The 15,419-nt window shown below is 41.0% G+C and overlaps 1 protein-coding gene across 2 annotated transcripts in view; it reads left to right on the forward strand.

Annotated features, from left to right (window-relative positions):
• Window positions 1-15,419, forward strand: part of DNAH11 (dynein axonemal heavy chain 11) — a 181,987-nt gene that overhangs the window by 13,701 nt on the left and 152,867 nt on the right. For both annotated transcript variants that reach the window (XM_072153831.1, XM_072153832.1), the window contains exons 5-8: window positions 1,002-1,191; window positions 3,555-3,654; window positions 8,042-8,253; window positions 13,811-14,044. In XM_072153831.1, coding sequence (XP_072009932.1) covers window positions 1,002-1,191; window positions 3,555-3,654; window positions 8,042-8,253; window positions 13,811-14,044 — 736 coding nt within the window. The remainder of the gene's footprint in view (window positions 1-1,001; window positions 1,192-3,554; window positions 3,655-8,041; window positions 8,254-13,810; window positions 14,045-15,419) is intronic.

A 15,419-nucleotide genomic window follows, 5' to 3' on the forward strand; every position in this document is an offset into this window, starting at 1 on the left:
GGTACCTCTGAGAATCCCTGCCATTTTTTTTTCTAGCAAAGAGGGGGAAATTTATAATTCACAATTCAAGTGAAAAGTAAATTTTGATGAACCTTATGGCAAAATGCTACATTTTTATCTATTTTATACATTATCAGGTTCGGTGTAGATGGGGTTTAGCCCATTTACATGAATTTCTATTGATTTTGACATAAACATAACATCATACTGTAATTTATATGTCAATCTATAATGTTTAGTTGCAGAATTACTTGTGCATCATCTGAGGATAACACTTTATTATTAGAAATACGAATAAATATTTGACTGCAGAAACCTCTTTAAACAGGTCTTCCCACGAATTGAAGTTAGGTTCTATCCTGTGGATAGGACTTAACTTGCTGATCGAATGAGACCCCCACAAATCACGACGGTCGCGCATGAACATTCTGCTCCATTTATCTCTATGGAGCTGACAGACATCGCCGAGCGCCCCGCAGCCGTCTGCTCCATTACTCTCATGGAGGGACGAGGGGTCTGACGGAGGCACGTGGGACCCCATCGGACCCCTCATTTTCGTGATCATCAATGAGACCCCCACTCATCAGCATATTCTTGGCAAAACCTCATTAAGAGACCAGTATTTATATACCTATCTAACAACTTCTTAATAATCTAATTATGAATATGCCTAACTTAGGTTGTCCCACAGTAAATGTTTATCACCAAGATGGTTAATGCATTTGTAATTGCTGGAGGTCCTTCCACTTGGGTTTTCACCAGTCACTAGAACAGAAATTTCTTTTTATTTTGAGGATGTATGATTTTTCAAGTAAAACCTCAGTTTTGAACCTCATTCAGCAATTAAGTTGTCAGGGTTTCAGCTTTATACAAAGAGAAAGTCAAATGCGTTCAGAATTTGTGCCCCATATGAAGAGATTATAAAAGCATTGCTCTTGATCAGACATCTTCTAAATGAAGTTTTTAACTTGTAACCTGATGATATTGTTATTTTTTTTCAGAGAGACTAGGATAGACAGAGGAGCGCTCCATGCATTTGAATCCATGCTGATAAAGTGGTCTTATCAAGTGCGCGATGTCATTGAAACTGATTCTGCACAGCCTCTTTTAAAAGGTCTCAATCCAGGACCATCATCAGAGCTTAATTTCTGGAAAGCAAGACGGGAGAATCTTGCTGGAATTTATGAGCAGGTATAGACACCTTCTTACATTTTATCTCCTTTTTGAATGGAATTTTTTTTAAAGAAAATCGACCACTAAAAATAAACAAAAGGCTACTCACCCCTGCTCCTCATTACCTTGACCCCGGCTTTGTCAGTCATTAGTCTGCTAATTATAACTTGATCTCGGCGTGTCAAGACTAGTGATGGACAAAGCGCCGGAATCAAGGTGAGGAGGAGCACAGGTGAGTATTTGTAGCCTTTTTTTTAATTTGCTGGATGATTTCCTTAAAATACCAGAGACTGATAGCATCTAACTACATACCCCCTTCAGTTGGTGGAGTTTTTCATTGGTTTTATTTTATAACCTTTGATTAGGAATTAAATACATACATGGTCAAACAAAGATACATTTTGTATATCACTTTGTAACACAAAGGGGCTCATTTACTAAGGGTCCGAACGCCGCACTTTGGTCGGGTTTCCCGAATCTTTCCGTTTTGTGCCGAATTGCCCCAGGATTTTGGCGCACGTGAACGGATTGTGGTGCATCAGCGCCGGCTTTCACGCGACAGAAATGGGTGGCGTGGCCGTCGGACAACCCGACGGATTCGGAAAAACCACGAAATTTAAAAAATGATTTGTGTCGCAAGATCACACACTTACATGCACCAGGAAGAAGAAGGTGCACTCTGGCGGACTTTGGCGCAGCAGCGACACCTGCTGGATATCGGGCGCATGATCTTAGTGAATCCTCGTTGGACAACGTGCCGAGGGATCCCGACTGGACCAGGTAAGTAAATGTGCCACAATGTCTTTAAAAGCTGATTATTTTGCTAAATCATGGGCCCTATGATATAGAAAGTGAGCACCTAAATAAACTGGGTATATGGCTGTTTCAGTCTCTTGTGAGAAGAGTCTCTTGTGCACGCATCATGTATTTCATACACTTGGATGGAGAAATTGACATTGACCTTACAATCCTTCAATGTACTGTGTGGTTAATGTGCAGATGTTACATTTAGATTAATAGACCCATGCACAAGACTTTCTCAGCTTTGGTTGTCTAAACTATACATATAACTCTATTTTCTATACTCACCGGCCACTTTATTAGGTAAACCTGTCCAACTGCTCATTAACACTTAATTTCTAATCAGCCAATCACATGGCGGCAACTCAGTGCATTTAGGCATGTAGACATGGCCAAGACAATCTCCTGCAGTTCAAACCGAGCATCAGTATGGGGAAGAAAGGTGATTTGAGTGCCTTTGAATGTGGCATGGTTGTTGGTGCCAGAAGGGCTGGTCTGAGTATTATACAAACTGCTGATCTACTGGGATTTTCACGCACAACCATCTCTAGGGTTTACATCTCTAGGGTTCTGTGGGTGGAAATGCCTTGTTGATGCCAGAGGTCAGAGGAGAATGGGCAGACTGGTTCGAGCTGATAGAAAGGCAGCAGTGACTCAAATCGCCACCCGTTACAACCAAGGTAGGCAGAAGAGCATCTTTGAATGCACAGTATGTCGGACTTTGAGGCAGATGGGCTACAGCAGCAGAAGACCACACCGGGTGCCACTCCTTTCAGCTAGGAACAGGAAACTGAGGCTACAATTTGCACAAGCTCATCGAAATTGGACAGTAGAAGATTGGAAAAACGTTGCCTGGTCTGATGAGTCTCAATTTCTGCTGCGACATTCAGATGGTAGGGTCAGAATTTGGCGTCAACAATATGAAAGCATGGATCCATCCTGCCTTGTATCAACGGTTCAGGCTGGTGGTGGTGGTGTCATGGTGTGGGGAATATTTTCTTGGCACTCTTTGGGCCCCTTGGTACCAATTGAGCATCGTTGCAATGCCACAGCCTACCTGAGTATTGTTGTTGACCATGTGCATCCCTTTATGACCACAATGTACCCAACATCTGATGGCTACTTTCAGCAGGATAATGCGCCATGTCATAAAGCTGGAATAATCTCAGACTGGTTTCTTGAACATGACAATGAGTTCACTGTACTCAAATGGCCTCCACAATCACCAGATCTCAATCCAATAGAGCATCTTTGGTGGAACGCGAGATTCGCATCATGGATGTGCAGCCGACAAATCTGCGGCAACTGTGTGATGCCATCATGTCAATATGGACCAAAATCTCTGAGGAATTCTTCCAGCACCTTGTTGAATGTATGCCACGAAGAATTGAGGCAGTTCTGAAGGCAAAAGGGGGTCCAACCCGTTACTAGCATGGTGTACCTAATAAAGTGGCCGGTGACTGTATAAGGCTAGTGACCACCAAGAAAATAATTCCTCACTCAGTTATTCACCCTTCTCAAGTTGTATCCTCACAAAACTGTATTGGCCTTTTATAAATCTCTTTTGTTTTTGTCTGTAGCTCCGAGCACCCATTGTTCAGAAAATGTCTGCCATCTTGAAAGAAAAAGAGAGCAGTTACTATCCGACACTACAGAACATCATTACAGAGGTTAAAAATGGTAGGTTCACCAGTCACCAGTTTCATATAAAATGAAATGATACTGTTGCACCTTTTGTTTTGTGGCTGTTTTTGTGTATTGACCATTAATATTGAAAATTAGGGGTAATTTTTCTACAATGTTAAACTATAGAATGAAACAAAATGGGTCTGACTGAAGCATAGCCATACGCTGTAAGGTGGCCTGAAAAGTTAAAGGACTATTCCCATATTCCCCGTCCATTGCTGAAATGAAAATAACCCTATCTCCGACTCTATATAAGGTTGGCAGACGGTTTACATAGTTTAAGTAACTGTAGCATAGAGGAAAAATAGTTATGTAAACAGAGTAGCTATCTCTTCTATTTTTTTTACCTGCAGTTCAGCTCTACAGTTCGAAAACAGTTTCCAAAACTCCAGACCTAGTGTTTGGGAGAAGCCGCTGTGTATTCCAAAATTGGCCTTGATTGGCCAGAGATTGTAATACCTCTTTATTGCATTCACCCTTGTGGTTTTTAATTAATGGCCTATCTTACGTATAGATCTTTGGTATTGTAGACCTAGAATGCCCTGCCAGGACCTTTATGATAGGTCCTGGCAAGGCGATTGTTTATGGACAGCTATGGATCACATGACCCTCCATCTGCAGCCATTTTATGGACAGGAATCTCTGGCTGATGAGGTAAAAAAACGGGAGACTTCACTTTACATCAAGAAAGTGCAGCAGAACTTCTAATAGATGTATATTGGTAAATTACCTAATATCCTGCACCTCACACTTACACACACATGACAAAAACATGAGGTAAAGTGGCCAACCCCTTTAAAAACACTGTGTGATTTCAGACCATGAGGTGAACCATTGCATTTTTGTATCATTTTTTTTAAAGAATTAACTTTTTATTTTATATAGCCAATAATTCACAGCCAGTATAAGGTAAGTTTGGAGAAAAATGGGAATATTAGATTTCGTAATGTATTAGTTGGAGAGCTAGACTTTGATGTGATCTGACCCTAATAAACTGTAGGTTTGCAATACTTTTCTAAGTATTTTTCGTTAGATTCCAGTCCAAGTATGTTTTCTACCTCCTTAAGGTACAATAATTATTAAATTGATTTCAAAATTATTCTAAATTACATGAAGAGAGCCTTACTGTGGAGACAATTATACAAATGTCATTACCCAATTAAAGTCTTTCTGAAAAATATAAATATACAGTATATTTGCATTACAATAGAAGTGACAATCTTTTCTGCAGACATGCTTGCGCTGGGGGGCACTCAGTGATGCTGATCTTGGCTAATAAGCTTCCATTTGGACTAAGCACTTTGTTTGAAGAGAAATGTTTTTATGGATTGACCCAGGCATCGCGCCATTATTTGCTTCATAACACATGAGGTGTCCACTTCTGCGCTGTGGGGAGTTTGGTTTCTGTCAGATCTTTTTGTCCACTTGCTATGTAGAAAAAATGGCCTTGAATTGTGTAAGGTCCCAAGAGCCTGAGTTATCATTCCTATGGAGTCCACAAATGGAGCCTGAGGACATGCATGCCTTGTATGACAAACATATTGTGCATGGCACGGTTTATAATATGTCTTTATATTTCTTCTCGTCATTTTTCTAATTATAAGAATTCATTTTCTCATGGGGAAAAAAAGACTTCAAAGACCATTGATTTTTTTTTTTTTTTTTTTTAAACTTGGTTCAACAAAAATTTACATCAGAGTTCTACTTCTTATCTTTCAGCTACTTTCAGATGTCCTGTTTATAGACAACACAACATTAATCTCCTAGAGGGCTCATGACTTGTATTTTCAGCTTCTTGTGCAGCTCCACTAGTTCCCCGCTATACTTAAATGTTACTGAAACAATAAACTTAGAAAATGGCAAAAAAATAATTAACAAAGAATATCCTAGCATATTCTAGCAATATTCTTGATTTCCTCTAAACATTTCTCTTGGGTTGTGCTATCAATTTTGGGCCACTACTAAGGGTGTTATCACTTACACAGTAATATTTTTTAAGGGGAAGGGGGGCAATCTGCTATGGGACCCAGTCTCTCCTAGTAATAAGAAGAAAAAGTACATTTCAGCTCACCATGTGTTAGTAGGTTCAAATGCTGACTAATTCAGGCTGCCGGTGCGCGGACATGCTGTGTGGGGACCAGTCAGGAATCCATGAATCCAAAAAGGAAAAGTCCAGCATCCAGGCAAAAAGCTTTTTGCCTGGATGCTGGACTTTTCCTTTTTGGATTCATGCTCTCCTAGTAATCCCCTGATCACTGAACCGCTCCGGTATTCACCTTTTCACCTCTATACATGAATCGGCTGCAGAGGCATTGTAAGGCACTGCCTATTGTAATGGTCCAAGTGTGGATACCTGGTCAGGGGACACCATTGCGAGGCACCAGGGGACAGGTATAGTCACAGAGTCTGGGTTTCAGGGCCAGAAGGAGCCAAATGACCAGCCAAAGCAAAAATAATAGGAAATGGTCCAGCAGAATCCAAGTGACAATCCAAATGACAGGGACAGGCAACAATCGCACAAATCCAGGTGAGGACAGGCACATAAAGATTGGGATCAGGTAAAGTCAGGTTTTTAAATGGAGCAGGAATAGAGCCAGAAAAGAACATTCATTACACAGCAGTTCAGCGCGCCTCTGCTAGGACCAAAGTTCCACAATTATCAGTCACTTTCCAGTGAGGGAGCGTGCCTTTAATCACTTAAGGTGTGCACTGTGCCTTTAAATATTAGGAAATGCAGAGCATGCCGAAGAGCAAGGTGTGCAGCAGAAATAGTGACTGGAGGGCGGCTTTAGCAAGTAACATGGCGGCAATGCACTGGGTTTACATATTTTAATTAAAACTTACAAAAACATATTAAATAGTTAATTTTTAGTTCAGATTGTGTACCCCATTTGGGATTTGTTCAGTCATTTTATTTTGGCATTGTCCATTTCCCAATGATGTAGACATTAAGACATATCTAAAGGGAAGTTGAACTCCAAAATCAAAATTTATCTCCTTTATTTTTGTTGGATTAATTCTGGGATTGGCTACCATGTCTAAACCCCAAGGCCAATCAACACTTTTACAAGCTCTTGATTTAACTGTATTTTGAGTGTGGCTCAGACCGGAATCTATCTAACATTAGGTTACTTGTCCAGAAAAAGAAATCTCTATATGTGTGATAACTCCTGCGCATTATAGTTCTGCAGTTTGAGTTCCCCTGGCTGAGAATGGCACCCAGGTGTCTGAGTGATTGACATCTTGCTGCTTCTCTGACCTGGGGTTGTGATGGATGACAGCTGTTGGGCAGCGTCCAGGCAGTCCTTGACCTCTGACTTTATTCAATGCCTGTTGGACAAGTATTACACAAGCCGACACCTGGGACCAGAATCTAAGTGGAAACCGGTCTTCACCAGAGCCTTCCACAAAGCAGGATAGTGTTGCTGCAGTGTGGTGCCACCAGGTCGTTCCACAGGTGCGAATTGTCCGCGTTGGCAGCCAAGGTCGAGGTACAGAATCACTAAGCAGTCTCGTGGTCAGGAACAGGCAGATTGTCAAGGCAGGCAGCAATGATGCAGGGTTGGGAGCGGAGCAGGAGGTCAAGGCTGGCAGCATAGGAGCAAAGTCAGGGTCAGGTCCAGGGTCACAATGGGAGGTCAGAAGGCAGGAAACAAACGCAGAAGGAAGCTTTCTCAGTGGCATGAAGCTAAAAGATCCGGCGGGGGTTGCCGGGAGAAGCTGGCTTATGAAGGAACCCAGAATGGCCAGCCGAGACGGGAGCAGGAACGTGGAGAGTGGCAAGGGTGTGTCTGCGATCCGAGGTGTGGATCGCAGGGGCACCCGTGACACATACTCACATTTCCCCTTCATACTACATGTAAGCCACTGCCAGACAACTCTCTTATAATAGAAGAATTGTGCACGTTGAAATATTACTTCATGATCCTTCTTCCCTGGCATATGTTGTGGATGCAGAGATGGGAGACCCCCTCACATATTAGTTGGTTGGTCTGTTTGGGAGAGCAGTAGAAAACCAGCAACATTTCCGAGGTACATTTAGAAGTGAAATTTTTATGAATTTAGAATATTTCTTTTCAGACTTGCTTTTTCTTCCTTTGTATGTAAATATTTAGTTTGGCAATAAGGTAAGTCAGTATATGTTTTGTCAGTACTGGTAGGTCTGCACAAAATTAATGACCACTTCTCGACCATGACCATTCATCGATTTCCAGGCAACATACAATTACAATACTTTATTGAAGAAAACCTGGTGTAATGGATCATTGGATACCATTATTTGTAATTTGTTGGAACAAACCAGGACATATTTACTATGTTTTATGAAATAATCTAGTAATAAAGTTTTACCACACATAATATCAGTTGTTTTTCTTTTCAGCTTTGGTTGAAGCAGAAGATATCGATTTGCATTTGAGAACATTAGATCCACATATCAGATTATTGGAAGAGACAGATTTTCCCCAGATCAGTGTCTTAATTCCTCCCCTGTTCCACACCATATGCCTGATCTGGAGTCACTCAATATTTTACAACACTCCTGCGCGGATCATTGTTCTACTGCAAGAGTTCTGCAACATGCTCATTGATCAGGTATTGTAACCTTATTTATTATATTTGGAATGTACCGTATATACTCGAGTATAACTGGGAAAACTTATTGACTGGGAAAAACTGGGAAAACCTATTGACTCGAGAATAAGCCAAGGGTGGAAAATGCATTGGTCACAGACACCCCCCCCCCAGTATACAGCCAACCAGCCCCCTATAGTATACAGCCTGCCCCGAGTAGTATACAGCCTGCCCCGAGTAGTATACAGCCTGCCCCGAGTAGTATACAGCCTGCCCCGAGTAGTATACAGCTAGCCCCATGTAGTATACAGCTAGCCCCATGTAGTATACAGCTAGCCCCATGTAGTATACAGCTAGCCCCATGTAGTATACAGCTAGCCCCATGTAGTATACAGCTAGCCCCATGTAGTATACAGCTAGCCCCATGTAGTATACAGCTAGCCCCATGTAGTATACAGCTAGCCCCCCGTAGTATACAGCTTGCCCCCGGTAGTATACAGCTTGCCCCCGGTAGTATACAGCTTGCCCCCGGTAGTATACAGCCTGCCCCCGGTAGTATACAGCCTGCCCCCGGTAGTATCCAGCTTGCCCCCGGTAGTATCCAGCTTGCCCCCGGTAGTATACAGCTTGCCCCCGGTAGTATCCAGCTTGCCCCCGGTAGTATACAGCTTGCCCCCAGTAGTTTACAGCTAGCCCCCAGTAGTATAATGCATCCCCCCGGTAGTATACAGGTACCTCAGCCTGCCCCCAGTAGTATACAGCTTGCCCCCAGTAGTATACAGCCTGCCCCCAGTAGTATACAGCACCCCAGCCTGCCCCGTGTAGTATACAGCCCAGCCCAGCCTGCCCCCAGTAGTATACAGCCACCCCAGCATAAAAAAAATAAATAAACTTATATACTCACCCTCCGATGGCCCCGATGCGCAGCGCTGCTCCCCCGATGTCCGCGCCGCTTGTCTTCAGGCTTCTGCGCCCGTCTTTCTTTTTCTGCTGGGCGCCACCATTGCTCTCTCCCGGGCTGGCGCCTAGTATGACGCGCCGCTGCTGACGTCATGCTAGGCGCCGCCCAGGGGAAAAACAATGGCAGCGCCCTGCAGAAGAAGGAAGACGGTCGCAGAAGCCTGAAGACAAGCGGCGCGGACATTGGGGGAGCAGCGCTGCGCATCGGGGCCATCGGAGGGTGAGTATAAAAGTTTAGTTTTTTTTTTAAGTAATTTTAACTGACTGACTGGTGTATAAGCCGAGGGGACATTTTTCAGCACATTTTTTGTGCTGAAAAACTTGGCTTATACACGAGTATATACGGTATATTAAGGAGATTTTGTTTTATGGTGACCATAATTAATCTCATTTCTGATGTAAAATTATGAATATTTAGTTGCACTTGAATATCTAGATAATGACCAGTTATTGAGATCACTCATTGAATCTTGTATGTGTTAGCTGCTGCAAGTGTTTTAGCCGAGAAACTGATCAATGGGAAGGAGCCGGCAGATGCACATCTAAGTGATCGGCCGGCACAGAAACTATGATGCGGCAGTGTTGCTGGCTGCTAACGTCATAGTTTCTTTGCCGGCAGATCGCATAGACAAGCATTTGCCGGCCCGACTTGTAACCCGAAGAGGTGCTGCGGGGAGAAGAGGGCGCAGGGAGGCAGCGCCAGAGGGTGAGTACTAACTTTATTTTTTTTAAGGGGGCACTCTGCTGGGTGTTATATTAATGGGGACACTCTGCTGGGTGTTATAATAATGGGGGCACTCTGCTGGACATTTTGTTGTTAATGGGGGCACTCTGCTGGACATTTTGTTGTTAATGGGGGCACTCTGCTGGACATTTTGTTAATGGGGGCACTCTGCTGGACATTTTGTTGTTAATGGGGGCACTCTGCTGGACATTTTGTTGTTAATGGGGGTACTCTGCTGGATATTTGATTAATGGGGGAATTCTGCTGGATATTTGCTTAATGGGGGCACTCTGCTGGACATTTTATTTCATTCATGAAGGGAGACTACTGGACATTTTATTAGAAAGTAGTGGCTGCATTTCCCCACCTTGGCTCATACTTGAGTCAATTTGTTTTCCCCTTTTTTTTTTTTTTGTGGTAAAATTAGGTGCCTCGGCTTATACTCAAGTATATATGGTACTTTTGGCATTGGGTTTAAAGTCATCACACTAGTAGAAGTGGGTTAACACCATATACCACAGTATATAGTTAATTGGGGATGGTCAGAATATAGAATGTGGTTCAGGGTATAAGGTTTTCCAGTACTTCCCTCCTGGCATATTATGCTGTACACTTATATTATATTTATAATACGGAGAAAGAAAATCACTGGAGTGTTAATTCATACACAATATTTTTCTACTTTTCTCTGTTTACTAAGGCTTATGCCTATTAATATCTGGTTCAAAAGCAAACAGATGGCAACTGCATATGACAAGCAAGTAGTAGTGCAAACAAGCGTTTGTATATGGAGGCTGCAGCGTATAGCACATAGCTACATCTGTGCAATTAACATAAAACTGTCAATCTAAATTAGATAATTGATGGACGAAAACCTTTAGCTCCTGTGGGAACAGAGCATTGGCAGGTTCATATCGAAAAAAGCCCAATCCTTCATCTCACCAGTGTTTGCAACTATAAATATTTTGTAAATGAAAAAAAATATTATAACTGCTGCACTAATAAAAACCCTGAGAACTCTGGAAGTCGAGTGTGTGCCCATCAAGAGCCCAGTGGGCAGAAGCCCTGAACAATATAATGAGGATGGAGGAAATGAGAGCCATAGAGGAATTGGTGGACTCACAATTTGATAGGTATACCAAGGTTTGGTCTCCTTGGATAGAGTTCCGCAGCTCAATGGAATTTGCTTCTTGGATAGAGGGAGTATAGACTGAACAGGTAAAATTTAGGATCAAGTGGACGAATCCTCGTACCCCTTACACCCCCTCTTCCCTATTGTATTCCCACCCCTGACCCTTTCCTATCTCCCTTCCCATTGTTCCTAATGTGTTTTCCCGGTATATGTTCGTTTTATGTTTTTTTGTTGCTTGTTAATGTTGTTAGTTTTGTTAATCAAAATTGGTCTTTTACAATACCCTTAAATATAGATCTTCATAGAGGGATGGCCTCTTTGGTGGCACTCATACAATGTCTTTGCTTTCCATGAAGCGGCTATCCATATTATGTTAGTTGTACCATCGGTTATATGACATTTGTCTTATGTACACTAAGATATACATGCTGATATGATGAGTACCCGATTCACCGTTGTTACTTTGAACCTTGTTATTTACCAATTTCAATAAAAGTTTATTGAACAGAAAAACCCTGAGAAGAGAAAAGCAACCAAGCTGCTGTAAAGTTATACAAGAATACATATTAATATCCTCCAAATGTTAAAACAAATAAATGACAGAATTAACAAATAAAGCTTCTCCTGGACAAATGATTTGTTACAATATCCAAGATTTGAAAATTCTACAAACTTCTCATTAACTCCATTGCGGGGGATGGCAGTGAGTAGAAATATAATGATGGTCAGTGTATGTGCAATGCTCCATGGGGACAGGGCGGTTGCTAAATAGGAGGCTCCTGGTGACAGGTTCCCTTTAAACATCCATCCACAAATGTTTAGCAGTCTATCAAGCACGAGCCTACCCCCGATAATCAACAGCGGAAATTGGATTTTTTCACTAGCTTTTCGGTGTAAATTTATTACTGTATTTTATGCTGGGAAAGTAAGGGGGACAAAAATCTATGTTCTGGCTTTTTGCCATATAGTAGTAGCCTATGGATCCAAGTACCTTATGTGACACTGCATACAAGAAATTGACATTGTACATTGCAAATACTATGTATTCAGCCAGTCCCTGACTTACAGATTAATCCTAATTAAAGCACAGTGGATGCTGGTAATTTACAGAATTTTAGCCCCAAGCTGCAAACATGAACTGTAAGAGTTAGCAAAGATATCTGCAATGACGCTTTATTTGTTAAAGTTAAATAATATTATAATATAATAATATTATAATTATTACTAATAAAAATAATAAGCTCTATTTAAATATTGTTTCCATTATATCCTAACATTTTAAAATGCAAATGTTACAGGATAAAAAAAAAATTAGCCTGGAGTTACAAAATATACTTGGGATGACTTACATACACAATTCAGCTTAATAGGGGTATCCTGATCTGGACATTCACATTTAATCTGCCACATTTCTTGAATTGGATGTGATTAAATTTCCCATAGATGTAGCCATATGGGTCGTTAGAAATGAAGAACAGCTGTACTTGGATACAACCGCCGCTGCTGGAGTGATTGAGCAAAGAAACAAACAATTTTTGTGCAAAAACTGTGTTTATGTTTTTTTTTTTTATGTCCATATTAGCTATCCTAGTAAGCATATCATATATAAAATATATATCTGGCAAGGCGGAGGAGGAGCAGGGCTTATACGATAGGTTGGCGGACGGTGTGCTGTATAATAAATATCTTCCTGTGCTGTTAATCCTGTTTTCTATATCATTAATAGACAAGTGAAATAGTGGGCCGAACACCTAACCTTGGGACTTACACCACTTATAGCTGGTGACCATTGATTCATTCAACGTGTAGGAATCGTTGACCAAGACTCTCTGGATATGACCCTTCCTGCCAAACCAATAGACCTTTCCATTAGGCATCTATGAAGGACAGTGTCAAATGGTTTTGCAAAGTTAAAAAACACCAAAAGCTCTGTCCAGGGATCTACAGGCAGTGGAAGGAATAGAGTAGACACTCCAGCGAGGGCAAAATGAACAATATCATAGTGGCGCCACTATGATTAAGGAGTAACTTCTGAAACGCGTCAATGGCCTTCTCTCTTCCATGTGCACATGGCTTTTTAACCATACGATTAAACGTTAGGTTTTAACATGTTTTTTCCCAATATTTTTTGATATTTTTCATTTTGCCCTCGCTGGAGTGTCTACTCTATTCCTTCCAGTTTCACTCGGAGCGGCCTGACTCCTTTACTCCGTGCGACCGGCTAGATACGGCAACGGCTTCATTGTTGGTGAGCTGAAAATCCTTTTTTTTCTTTTTTGTCATCATGATCTACAGGCAGTCCCCGGGTTACCTACAAGATAGGTTCTTAAGCTGAATGTTAGTTGTAACTGTAAAATTTTTAATTTTACAAAATTAATTTTTTTGATGATGTCATGGGAACAAGAATTATCAGCTTTATTACAGACACCTTACAGCTGATCATTGCTGCCTGACACGAAAGTTACATCCAGAGAGCTTCACCAGAGGTCACAGTGGGCAGAGGGGCCCTTCTCTATGTAGGGGGTTGTCTATAAGTCGAATGACCTGAAGTTGGGGAACGCCTGTACTCACCTTTGCACAGAAGTATAAATGATCACAAAAGATTAATATCGTAATCTGAAGAAAAGTTGTTTTGCTCAGTTTCCATGCAGCTGATCTTTTAATGTTATTATATTTAGAACGTGATTTATTATTTCACTGTTACTCTTCATTATTTTGTTCAGTTTCTAGCAGAAGTCTTATTGTCCCTTATTAAATTGCAGGCAAAATTGTATCTTTCACCGGAAGATCTTTTCAAAGAGGAAACGGAGGAAGCACTAGAGCGTGTACAAATTGCCGTGAATGTCCTCAGGACCTTCAAGCATTCATTTCAAAGTCACAGAAACAATCTTGGGTCATTTTACCGAGACAGTAATGAATTTAAACCTTGGGATTTTCGCTCTCAACTGGTGTTCGCGAGATATGACAGATTCCTTGAGCGTTTAATGAAGATTGAGGTATTTAATTCTTTTAATTGTATCCTATTCAGATAGAGGCACTAAAAATACTTATATTTATATGATATGAATTGCAAATGAGCCGACCTACACATCGTTTTTTTTTTTTTTAATGAGAAACACTACGTTCCCTGCTTGCGTAAGACTTACATTCTACTTTAAATAATACACTCTTCTACTAGTTATAATTATAATTATTAGCGTAATTAGTTTCATTGGACACAGTCATTGACCACAACAATTATGTTTAATTGGGTATATAGGTAGATGTTATTATGTTTTAAGGCTTTGAACCTTAAAATAATATTAAGTGCCCCTGTGCACAATTTGTATTGTGCTGAGGAGTTGCACATATTCCTCACATTAATAAGGCTTGAATCTGGCAAGTCTAATTTTATACCTGCTGTATAAGGAAAATAAATTGATAATGCCTTTACAAGATTCACCTTTAGAATTTTCTACTTTAAATTTTTATTAAAAGTAAAATATATAACAATATTTCCTATTTTTCTATAGTACCTTCATGTTTCACAACACTACACGAAGATCAGTACAGTGAAACCTCAGATTAAAAGTAACATGGTCTGCAAGCAGGGTCAGCTCCAGGTTTAAGTAGGCCACTGGGTGAAAGAGCCTCGGTAGGCCCCTTAGCAGTGAATTTACATGGCTGCATTAAAAATTCAGAAACTAAAACAGTCTCCTGTTCCTTAAAATATTCCCTAGTTTATTATACCAAACAGCCCCCTCGTGCTTATTTTTATATAAAGCCGCCTCACCTCCATGGATTTCTTATGCATAGCATTATGTGGGCCCCCAGCAGCTCTGGGCCCCAACACTTGCCCAGGTATGCCCTGTGCCGGTGCCAGCCCTGTCTGCAAGCATTTTGTAAGACCAGCATAAATTTTACAAAAATTGTAACTTGGTTTACAAGCAAAATTTCATAATACAAGCATTATGTGAGCCCTCCCTCTACTGTACTGTACCTTGCTCTCTCACAAACTTGTATAACGTAATTCTGAAAAAGTAGAAGAAATAAAGGGGTTAGACTGGCTAGAAATGGGTTAAAGTTATACTAAACATAGCAAATTTTTTTGGGGGTCTGGAACGAAGTGTCTGAATTACAATTGCTTTGATACACGAGCAAATTGGATTACGATCAAAAATTCTGTTTGTAAACCAAGGTATTCGGTCATTGTAAAACCAAAAAAAAAAAACTGCAGAAAAAAACTGCTTTGATAAACAAATGATTTAGATTACAATCGTGTTCCCGGAACAAATTATGCTCGTAATCTAAGGATCCAGTGCATTTCCCATTCCTCGCATTAGTAGGCCTTCCTATTAAATTTTACCAGTCTATGGCACAGGTATTATTGTC

This window comes from Engystomops pustulosus, chromosome 5 (genome assembly GCF_040894005.1).
Source record: "Engystomops pustulosus chromosome 5, aEngPut4.maternal, whole genome shotgun sequence".
NCBI lineage: Eukaryota > Metazoa > Chordata > Amphibia > Anura > Leptodactylidae > Engystomops > Engystomops pustulosus.